At 40.8% G+C, this 12,091-nt stretch overlaps 1 protein-coding gene across 23 annotated transcripts in view; it reads left to right on the forward strand.

Moving 5' to 3' along the window:
* The window catches only part of mycbp2 (MYC binding protein 2), a 65,436-nt gene that overhangs the window by 42,749 nt on the left and 10,596 nt on the right, over positions 1–12,091 (forward strand). For 11 of the 23 annotated variants that reach the window (XM_015966038.3, XM_015966041.3, XM_015966039.3 and 8 more), the window contains 5 exons: positions 1,657–1,881; positions 2,750–2,882; positions 2,969–3,094; positions 8,638–8,841; positions 11,586–11,690. In XM_015966038.3, the coding sequence (XP_015821524.1) occupies positions 1,657–1,881; positions 2,750–2,882; positions 2,969–3,094; positions 8,638–8,841; positions 11,586–11,690 (793 nt within the window). The remainder of the gene's footprint in view (positions 1–1,656; positions 1,882–2,749; positions 2,883–2,968; positions 3,095–8,637; positions 8,842–11,585; positions 11,691–12,091) is intronic. The other 12 variants (XM_015966045.3, XM_054746752.2, XM_015966050.3 and 9 more) reach the window with 6 other exon arrangements.

The following is a 12,091-nucleotide window of genomic DNA, read 5'->3' on the forward strand; positions in this document are numbered from 1 at the left end:
ATATTTAGGAAGCATGGTGAGCTGATGGCTGATATGTACAGACCTTTTTATGGGCTGGTTTTCATGGGCGATATCTTGATGTTTGTTACCTTATTTTCATGTTATAATGTCACTAATAACATCAGTTAATGCACAAAATTTCTGAATCGGTTTTTGAACTCTGAATTAAAGCATTACATCTTACATTTGTTCGTAGTTCAGTGTTAAAGTCAGACACCTAAATAAAGTTAATTTAGAATATTTGTCATGCAGATGTTATCAGTGGACGTAAAAATATATTTAAATTAAGTTCTACAACAACACCGGGCTGCCTGAGGATATGCCTGACTTTAAAAGGGCTTTAATAAGGACAAATATTGGCCAATATTAAAACAGTTAATATTGGCTGAATGCTTTTCAGTAGCAAACTTCACAGGTATGTGCATGTGCTTCTTGGCCAGGGGCACCTTGCTGGAACTGCAGGGTTTTAGTCCTTCGTGGTGTAATTGCTTGTTACGGATGGTTTTCTTATGGTTCCAGCTGCGTTAAAATCATTGACTCCCTCCTTCTTCTAAGCTGGTTTCACTCTGTTCCCATTATCTTTTAAACTCAATGAGATGAGATCCTGAGTGGAGCTCTAGACTAACAGAGATTGGCAGTTGTTTATGGTTCTTCCATAAGCGATTAATGGCTCAACTGTTGTCACCTTCTCACCCAGCTGCTTGACGATGGTCTTTGTAGTCCATTCCAGCCAATGTCAGCTTGGTAAATATATCTGGGAACCAGGGGATGAAAACATTTATTCATTGTTGAAAGTGCAAAATAATTAGTGATCTATTTGAAATACCTTATTTTTTAAATTATTATTTCTGTCTCTCACCTTCCATTGAAATTATAGTGATCATGTTGTTGTAATGGGCAAACTAGCAAAGTTGTCGGGGTTCAAATTATTTTTTCCTGACTGATCGGCCTTCTTACAAAATCTTTTCTAATACTGCAAACTGTTGCCACTAGATTTTAAAGATATTTCAGAATTTGTGAATTTGTGTTCTGTGGAAAAGCAAAAATGTCTTTCTCTTGTAGAAAGTCCTAAATTCAAATCAGATTGAAGAGCTAACAGAAGGTCATATTGATCTGCCACCATCTCAATTTCAAAAATGCCATGTAAGTTAAGGTGAATTCCAATCTAAAAATTTAACACCACCAATTTTAAAATATATGGTTATTCTAGCAAAAACATTACGGTATTTGCTAGGCTGCAGCTGTGCTAAAAAAACAATTATATGTAATTAACTAATGCAAAATCAATACCATGTATACAAATTTGTAAAAGAGAGTTCCCTTGTAATTAAGAAATTTCTGAGACATGATGGCAGCGATCCACTTTAGTCGCGACTGTCTGGACTAGCCATTAGCGTATCAATCTAGTCAGAACTAATCTCCCAGGTTCCTCCAGGATGTCATTCAAATAAATAGCTTTCTACAACAAGTAAGATATTTATTTTATATGACCTTGAAAAAAATCTGAACTATAATCTCAAAGAGCACACTGAACCATTTTAATAATTATATATACTTGCTGTAATAGTTTAAGTAAATATTAAATAGGCTTTAGGATGTTTTGACCCAGTTTTGTTGCTGTACGCTGAGTCTAATGCATGGTTTCAACTCTTGCAGGAGGTCAGGGGCCAGTCTGAAGAGAACGTAAAGGAGGTGAGCAGCTGCCCTTCCCATGAGGCTCCCGTTGGGGTGCAAAACAGGGCAGGGCAGGCGGGCGGCCCGGGCCTTTATAAGGTAGTGAAGACCGGCCCCTCTGGTCACAACATCAGAAGCTGCCCAAACCTTAGGGGTATCCCCATTGGAATGTTAGTTCATGGCAACAAGGTCAAGGCCGTAGGCGAGGTACGCACTCCCCCCAAATAATGAAATGTGTTTATGTGGCTGGAGCTAAATAAGTCTAAATCAGTCTGTTTAGATCTCATGTTAAACTAGAAGTAAATCTGAGTGATTTGGGCCTTAAACTCTTATATGCAACCAAGTCTGCATCAGCTGCTTCTGGGTGTGGGTTGTATTCTTTGCCTTTCTGCCTTTTTGGAGGTTTTAGCAACTTCTGCGGCTGCAGTATTTTTACTCGACTTACTAATTCCACTTTGTGTATAAATCAGGGTTTTATTTTCAGATTCTCTGTGAGTCTGGATTACAAAATCCACTTGTAAGAGCTGAGTCTGTTAGTAAACCTTGAACCTCTCAGTTTCCTTTGATCTGTTTTATGGAGTCTCCTTCCTCTCTTTTGGTTCTGACCTGTCATTGACTGCTCTGGTGTGTCATGCTGTTCAGTGGATTCTGGAGCCTGCAGTAGAACGCCCTGTGTGGATCTGGGACACACTTGCACATACTAATACTTCATCTGTGTCTGTTTCTTCACAATGCTAATGTCACAAGGAGTTGAGAAAACACAACTTCATGCATTTACTTTTCAATAAAACGCCCCTTTCTTAGAGTAAGTTTTTAACGTTTTCCTTTAGCTACAGTTTCGTCCAACAGTGCCTGCTGCTGATACAATCAGTGTCATGTGATCTGCTGCTGTCAAATCTCATATCAATCAGATGCGGTGACTGCTTTCATGTCAGTGATCATACACAGCAAAGATTGGTCTTGTTTTTTTTTTATACGTGATGTAATAAAAGCAATTGTTGAGTGGTTGAATTTGGAAAAGAATGGATATGAGTGTGTGAGAAAGTGTGGATAAATATGGCTATTTGTGTATCAGGTGGTCAACTCAGAGGGAACCTGGGTGCAGCTGGATAAGAACAGTGTAGTGGAGTTCTGTGAGAGTGACGAAGGAGAAGCTTGGTCACTGGCTAGAGACCATGGTGGGAACCAGTACCTTCGTCACGATGATGGTAAGTTTAGCCACATCTTGCTACATTTGGGTGGATAACTTGGGCTTAAAACGTTTTGCATGTCTGGATAAATGAATTATTTGCAGAACAAGCGTTATTAGAGCATGGGAATCAGACTCCACCACCTAGCCCCTTCTCTGTGCAAGCCTTCGGCAGAGCCACAACCTCAAACGGAGCTCAGGGTTTCGACTATGGCATCTCCAACAACAAAGGTGAAGTCAACTAAATGTACAGCTTGTTAGCAAAAACAAAATAATTTGTGAACTTGTATAATCTGCTTATTTAGATTTGTAAACAAGGACTTTTATTCATTCATCAGATTAACTTGAAATCATGTTTAAAGGTGTAGTATGCAAGAGTAAATGAGAATTTTACTGTGACAAAACCCCCCAAAGAGTCTAAAGTTTCAGTCATTTTAGAAGGAGGGTTATACTGGAATATATTTTATATTCAGCTGGTTGAGGGGATTGTCAGTTTTTCTTTTTTCAAAACAAAGAAAGAAGGGTCGTAACTATTGTTTACCACCAGTGAGTGTGGGGTTGTGTCCTGTGAGCTAATACTGCAGCGCTGACATTTGTAATTTGACGACGGCCGGCAAAAAGCTCCAGAGTTGTTTAAAGTAGTTGCAGTTACCAAGTTTCACCACAGGATATCATTTTTACTTCAATTATACATAATGCACCTTTAATCATTACCAGCTTACCTCATTTGTCTTTTGAGTTGATCATTACTTCTTGTCCCAAGTTTTTACATTTAATTATTAAAATAATCAAAGGATCATTAGCGTACATATATTTAAAGTGGAGCATATTTTTAATTAAATGCAGCATAAATACTTATTTTTTCAGTATGTCAGGCAGCATCTCTGTGAATTAAGTGATCCACTAACTCAGGTTGCCTTTTTAATGGAAAAACCAAAATCCATGAACCTTTTTGTTTATGCATGCTTTCTAATGTGCCCACTGTTGCTGTTTTATGCCTCACATCGCTGAAATGTCAGGCATATGTCTGCCAGCATGAGCCAGTCAGTGTGTTTTTGGACGTCTGTGCAGCTGTGTGCAAAAATCTGGGTTCTGAGCTCTTGTCTCATTCTTTTTTCTGTAGTGTTTTAATTTTAGTCTTCTAGAAAACATCTGATCATTTCTGTCATCGGTTCATTGAAACTGTACAGTGACCAACACTTTGCTGAGTTCATCAGATTTGCTAAAACACAAGACGTTTATTCACATCCTTCTCTGTCTGAATATTCTGCTGATGCAGGGTGTCAAGTTTCCTTGCAAATGTTTTTTATCTTCCCTACGCTGCTTAAAATAGGAGATTAATCTCTAGGGATGCTTGTCTGTGTTAAATAAATGCTCATGGTTATATAAATCTTACCGTTCTGCTCTTTCAGTGAAGAATAAGTAAATCAGTTTGTTTGAAGCTACAGCCATGTTATGTGTCAGTCTGATTACCGAGGTTGTTTTTATCTGGTTGGCGTTGTTAGCGTCTTCAGTCTTTTAAAAACCCACGGTTCTAGCTTATGAGTGCTGGGTTAAAGTGGGAGCTGCAGCTGAGAGGCGTTGACTGTTCTGTGAAATGGACGGATGGATGCATCAGAGTCATGGTGACGTTTGCGCTGTTTGACATAATTTCCTCAAGCGGTTTGAGCACTTGGTTGTTATTCGGCACTTAGCTTCTATTAAGTAGCAATTACCCACAATTCTGTCCAGTTCCATTTCAACCTTTAGGTTTTAGATGTTCGACTTGTCAAAGTTTAACATTTGTGCCAGCTTACAGTGAATGACATAAGCAAAATTTATCCAAGCATCCACGACTAATAGGCAAGATGGCAGCCTTCCTAACAAACCACACAGGCTTCACTCTAACCTCATCCACTTTCCCATATCTATTTTAGTGATGTATTTGTCTTGTACAGCACTTTGGTTGGCGTTGTCGCCGTTTAAATGTGCTTTATAAATAAAGGTTGATGATGATGATGATGATGATGATGATGATAAGGCCCAAACTTAGATTTCGGTCTCTAACCGCTGATGATGTGGCACTACTTCAGAATGTGCCTTCACATGTCTGCATGTCTGACTTCCTCTACAAGAAGCTGTGATTATGAAATGGACCATGTTCACGCTGCAGGTGTTAGAGCTCATTTCCAATTATTAGCTGAGGTTTAAAATTATTTCATGAATATTGTAGCCATTAAATTTTCATATAAGTGGGGCAAAAAGGTATTTAGTCTGCCACCAATTGTACAAGTTCTCCCACTTGAAAATATGCGAAAGGCCTGTAATTTTCATCATAGGTGTACTTCAACTTTGAGAGACAAAAGGAGAAAAAAAATCAGATAATCACATCGTTTGATTTTTAAAGGATTTATTTGCAAATTATGGTGAAAAAAGTATTTGGTAAATACTGAAATTCCACTTCAATTATTTGTTGTATACCCTTTGTTGGCAATGACAGTGGTCAAGGTTTTCTGCAAGTCTTCACAAGGGTTTCACACACTGATACTGGGATTTAGACTCATTCTTTCATGCAGCTCTCCCCTAGAGCAGTGATGCTTTGGGGCTGTTGCTACAACACGGTCTTTCAACTCCCTCCAAAGATTTTCTATGGGGTTGAGATCTGGAGACTGGCTAGGCTGCTCTAGGACATCGTAATGTTTCTTACAAAGCCACACCTTTGTTTCCCGGGCAGTGTGTTTGGGGTCATTGTCATGCTAAAAGACCCAGCCATGTTTCATCTTCAATGCCCTTGCTCATGGAAGGAGGTTTTCACTCAAAATATGATACATAACCCCATGCATTATTTCCTTTACACGAATCAGTGGTCCTGGTCCCTTTGCAGAAAAACAGCCCCAAAGCATGATGTTTCCACCCCCATGCTTTACAGTAGGTATGGTGTTCTTTGGATGCAACTCAGCATTCTTTCTCTTCCAAACACAACGAATAGAGTATTTATTTTTTACCAAAAAGGAGTATTTTGGTTTCATCTGACCATCTGACATTCTCCCAGTCGTCTTCTGGATCATCTAAATGCTCTCTAGCAAACTTCAGATGGGCCTGCACATGTAATGGCTTAAGCAAAGTGACACATCTGGCACTGCAGGATTTGAGTTCCTGGTGGCGTAGTATGTTACTGATGGTAGCTTTTGTAACTTTGGTCCCAGCTCTCTGCAGGTCATTCACTATAGCCCCCGTGTAGTTCTGGGATTTGTGCTCACAATTCTTGTGATCATTTTGACTCCACAGGGTGAGATGTTGCAGGAAGCCCCTGATCAAGGGAGATTATCAGTGGTCTTGTATGTCTTCCATTTTCTAATAATTGCTCCCACATTTGATTTCTTCACATCAAATTGCTTCCCTATTGCAGATTCAGTCCTCCCAGCCTGGTGCTGGTCTACAATTTTGTCCTTTGATGGCTCTTTGATCTTGGCCATAGTGAAGTTTGGAGTGTGAGTATTTGAGGTTGTGGACAGGTGGAGACATGTTTATACGGATAACAAGTTCCAACATGTGTCATTAATACAGGTAATGAGTGGAGGACCGAGGAGCCTCTTACAGAAGAAGTTACAAGTCTGAGAGCCAAAAATTTTGCTTGTTTGTAGGAGGCCAAATGCTTGTTTTCCACCATAATTTGCATAATTTGGACATCAGGGGCAGTTCCACTGGATTGACAGAATGGGGTGGTGGTCCTCCTACAAAAAGATGGACCGCAGGGTGTGTTCCAACTACAGAGGGATCACACTCCTGAACCTCCTTGGAAAAGTCTTTTCAGGGGCTCTGGGGCGGAGGGTCCGGCGCATTGTCGAACCTCGGATTCAGGAGGAGCAATGTGGTTTTCATCCTGGCTGTGGAACACTGGACCAGCTCTATACCCTTAGGGGGATCCTGGAGGGTGCGTGGGAGTTTGCCCAACCAGTCTACATGTGCTTTGTGGATTTGGAGAAGACGTTTGATCGCGTCCCTCGGGGGGCCCTGTGGGGGGGGGGGGGGGGGGGGTACTCCGGGAGTATGGGGTACCAGGTCCTCCGATAAGGGCTGTTAGGTCCCTGTTTGACCAGTGTCAGTGCTTGGACCACATTGCCGGCAGTAAGTCGGGCTCATTTCCAGGGAAAGTTGGACTCCGCCAAGGCTGCCCTTTGTCACCAATTCTGTTCATAACTTTTATGGACAGGATTTCTAGGCGCAGCCAAGGTGTTGAGATTATCTGTTTTGGTGGCCTAAGGATTGAGTTTCTGCTTTTTGCAGATGAGGTGGTCCTGTTTACTTTATCAGAACGTGATCTCCAGCTCTCACTGGAGCGATTCACTGCCAAGTGTGAAGCAGCTGGGATGAGGATCAGCTCCTCTAAACTCGAGACCATGGTCTTTAGTCGGAAAAGGGTAGAATGCCTTCTCTGGGTCAGGAATGAGGTGCTGCCTCAGGTGGAGGAGTTTAAGTATCTCGGGATCTTGTTAACGAGTGAGGGAAAAATGGAACGCGAGGTCAGGTGGATTTGTGCTGCGTCTGCAGTAATACGGGTGTTGTACCGATCTGTCGTGGTGACGAGAGAGCTGAGCTGGAAGGTTTTTCACCGGTCGATCTACGTTCAAACCTTTACATATGGTCACGAACTTTGGGTACTGACAGAAATAATGAGATTGCGGATACAAGTGGCTGAAAAGAGTTTTCTTCGCAGGGTGGCTGAGCTCTCCCTTAGACATAGGGTGAGAAGCTCGGTCATCCGGGAGGGACTTGGAGTAGACTCACTGCTCCTTCACATCCAGAGGAGCCAGTTGAGCTGGCTCAGGCATCTAGTTAAAATGCCTCCTGGATGCCTCCGTGGTGAGGTTTTCCGGGCACGTCCAACTGGGAGAAAGCCTAAAGGATGACCCAGGACACGCTGGAGATACTGTCTCACAGCTGGTCAGGGAACACAGTAGGACTCCCCGGAGGAGCTGGCCCAAGTGGCTGGGGAGATGGAACTCTGAGCCTCCCTGCTTAGGCTACTGCCCCCGTGACCCAACCCCTGATAAGCGGCCAAAATTGGATGGATGGATTTGCTAACAGATTCTTTAAAAATCAGTGTGATTTTCAGGATATTTTTTCTCATTTTGTCCCTTTATAGTTGAGGTATACCTATGAGGAAAATGACAGGCCTCTCCCATCTTTTTAAGTTTTGAACAATTGGAAGCTGACTAAGTACTTTTTTGCTCCACTGTATTGGACAAAAAAGTTGGATCTGAGGCACTGGCTTGCAGTGTAAAACATAGCGTAAGAGACCAAGTTTTACATCCACTTTTTGGATGGTTGCACACACTTCTGGACAGACGCAATGCCATGGTAATATGGCAAGATATTTTGATGACTGCAGCAATTTGTATCTTGCTCACGAATCAAGACAAAATGATAGAAACCAACCCTGCAACAAATTCAGCACTTTGTTACTACAGATGTAATTAAACAAGAAAAAGGTCTTCAAAATGTACAGACGTCTTCAAGTTCCCAATAGAAGGCCTCTAGTAATATTATATTTTATTAGGGTGAAATATATTTCTGTTTGGTAAACTTAAGCGGTACAGGCATTAGCAAAGATGTCTAGTTCCCTAGTTTATATGAGCCCATTATAACTTATAACTCTTCATGTTTTGTTCGTCCATAGATTTGTGACTGAATGATTGGCAAAAACTGAACCAAATCACTTCATCCCCCTTTGGCATCTTCAGACCGTAGTATAAGCTGTAGTTTCTCCCCTTCCTCTGTCTCCATGTTTGCAGGTGACCGGTTAAGTGCCATACTGAATTCCATTCAGTCTGGGCCCTTCCTCTCAGCAGATCCCTCCTCCTCCTCTTCCTCCACATTTGAGCAAGCTGCCCAACCTCCCTCCTCTTCCTCTTCCTCCTCCTCCTCCCTTGTCAACAGCCCATTTGTGTTTGGACAGTCCCCCTCCCAAGTGTCTCAGCCACAACCACAGCTTCTGAGTAAGTCTGTCCAGCTTTCTGACAGCACTTGCTTTGTACAGGTGTTGATCTTTAATTTGTTATATATTTTTATTTATTTTACCATTCTGAGTTAGCCTGTCAAGCCAGACTAAATAAATATAATATTTAGTCTGACAACGCTCCATTGACGGTTCTCGCCGTGGGGCGGGTTCTACCATTGTCTTTCAAACGATCTCCGCATGCTACTGGACAACGAACAACGTGGTGTAACACCAAGCCCAAGTCCAAATAGTCCAAAGTTGATGTAAAAGCCGTTTCAAACAAGCTGTCGCCATCTTGTTCCACTCCGTTGCATCATCCCACCCATCAGATGAATAAAGAGTCCTGATTGACCCACAAAGTGGATAGAGTGCTGTGATTGACCCACCATTGTGGACTAATCACAGCACTCTATCAGTTTGAAACCCCTGTAGAGAGCTGTGATTGGTCAGCCAGAATGCTGCTAGGGGCTGCGGCGGTTCCAATGGAGCGTTCCTAGGCTAAACTTTTTAAAGCAAGAATTTGGTCTAGCTCGCTAGGCTAATTCTGAGTAGTGTTGGGGGGGGAACTGCAATAAGTAGTTGCAGTTGTGTTTTACAGAGTCAAAAACTAGCATGTGAAGTTGAAGAAATCTTGTTTCTAAAGGAAAAGGGAAAGATGCAGAAGATGATCAACATTAAAATTAACTTCAAAACAAGATTTCAAACTGGCATGGATGTTTTAGCTATGTGCTACATAATAGGCTGAACTGCTTTGTTTTCTGTAGGCTCTGCTTGCTCTCTTATGCAGAATGTCTCTAACTCATGAGTTTAGACAGTTGTTTTTTGATAAACGTCATGATTCATTTTCCACCATAACCAGCCCTATACCCACAAATAACAAAACAACAGTGATATTTAAAAAAAAAACAGCAAATAAACATTTTTTAAATGTTACCTAAACAATTTTCAAAAGGTGAAAGACCTTCACACTTTCCATGAGGACCCACCTTTCCACAGTTTTTCCCCTGTTGATAAAGTTTTCTGCCCCACTGCCATCTGTCTCCTGCTTATGTTTTATTTTTAATCTAATTCCTTGTTGTCTGTTTTATACAAAGTCTTGGAGGTGTCATGGAAAACTGTCAACATTTCTAGCATAACTTAACTTTAACCTTGTTGAGTTTGGTTTTCTTGTAAACGTTTAGCAAAATTTTGTCCGTTGCATTTTCTTCTTTTTTGTTAAGAGGACTTCAAATTAGGACGGGGTGAAACTTCATATCACAATGTCTAAAGATTTTATCATGTAATTTGATCAAGTTCACAATAATTTCTACATTTAACCACTGAGTCAGATTATTTCAGCCTACCAGAGTAGTAAACTATGAGGAACTGAAAGACCAGAGCAACAAAATCACAAATAAACTGGCGTTAACCCAAAATGAGACTGAATATACCAACGGGAGCATCTGTCCCGCCTGAGCACAAACCCCTTCCAGGCTTTTCTGACATCTAACTCACTCCTGGATCTAGCACTGTAATTATTTTATTGTTTTGTCAAAACAAAAATAATTGTCTATTAAATTACCATCTTTGAAGGCTTGCTAACTTTAGCTCAGCTTTTATGTTGTCCTCTGCTGCCGCGTTTCCCTGTCCTACTAAACACTTAGAAATTAGAACTAGATGGCTGAAAGATTAAATTTATAATTGCAATTAAGTAATTTAAAGCAACGCTATGCTTTCTGCTTCTCCTTCCAACTGGTTGAAAGGAAAGTTACAACTGTTCTAAACAGTCCAGCTGCAGCCTGCTGTGGCTTGTGCTAACAACGAGCTAAAGCTAACACAATTAATCTGATACCAAATACGCCATGAATTAAAAAGTTCCATAATGTTAGACAGAAAATATTAATACTTGCAAGTCCAGTAGCAACAAAGCCAGGTCACCATCAATCTGTAATTTCATAGCCTTCTTTCACTCCCTCAAACTAGTTTAGGCTACACGGATGTTCACTCTGGTTTTAGCTTTTTGCCTCACCTCCAAAGACATTACTGACTTATCTTTACTTCCAGGCTCCGCCATGATGCCAACAATAAAAGCAAACATCTTCTACTTGTTCTTTTTATTGACTGTCCGCAAACTGAAAAAGCTAATTGCTAGCCTTTACTTTAGCTACAGCCACAGTAAACGGCTATTGCTCTTACAGACTTTCCACAAGTGTTCCAACCTGAACCACAAAACTGTTAAGTGCGGTTTCTGGTCAACAGACTGCTGTCTTAGGTGAAGTTTCTCAAGTTTATGTATCAAGAATCACATAAACCAGTTTGAAAGTGTTAGCTTAAAGGGTAAAAAACCCCTTTAGTGATAAGTTTTGAAGTTTTTGCCTGATAAACAAACCTGGTATATCAAGTATGTTTGATTCATTCTTCAGATTTTAGCTGTAAATATTAATCTGTTAATTGAAATGATAATAAAATATGTTTACATAAGAAAACTGGCTTCAGAGTTCTGTAGTTCATACATATAAATATTAGTTTTATAATTCAAACATGTAGGTGTTTTTCCTCCATGACACTTTCAGGCCTCTCTGACTATTGTCTGGTTTTTGTCGTGCGTCTTTTCCTATCCGTTGATCTTCCCATAACCTTTGAGTAGTGGTTTGGTCCCATTGTCTCCTTATTCCTTCTGTCTATGTGTTTCCGTCTCTTGCTTGCGTTCTTTTGTGCATTCCATGTCTTGCTTGTTTACCTGCTCCACTGTTTCCGCTGTAGATGGTTCATCACGCAGCCTTGCTTCTCGTGAGCGTGTGCACAAAAGCAGTGTGTCGGTGGCTGGTCATGGTAGCGCTCTTTCATCTCTCGCTCTGAGGCAAAAGGGTGGGTAATCACAGAACGCACGCTTCCCTCAGACTAAACAGAGGGGTTGGTAGGTAGGAGCTCCTGAAAAGCTGCTGCTAATTAAAGGCTTTTGTTGTTTTCTTGCTAACACTCAGACACGGGTCAGTAGTAGAAGATTTATATAAAGAGAATAAACATAAAGTTAGGAATTCCTGCTTTTATCCTGATTTTAACTCATTTCAGGACATTTGAATTAATTAAAATAGTCTCCTGAGTTTTGTGTAATGCTAGTTTTAATAAGTTTTAGTATCTAGTTACGTAGAGTGCTCCTCAGACCGGGCTGGAATCCATCTTTCATGTTTCACCAGCTATCCTCATCCATCTCACTGTTCAGTAAAAAAAAAAAAAGATCATTAAAATTAGTTTAGGAGATTCTTTTA

This window comes from Nothobranchius furzeri, chromosome 14 (assembly GCF_043380555.1).
Source record: "Nothobranchius furzeri strain GRZ-AD chromosome 14, NfurGRZ-RIMD1, whole genome shotgun sequence".
Classification (NCBI taxonomy): domain Eukaryota; kingdom Metazoa; phylum Chordata; class Actinopteri; order Cyprinodontiformes; family Nothobranchiidae; genus Nothobranchius; species Nothobranchius furzeri.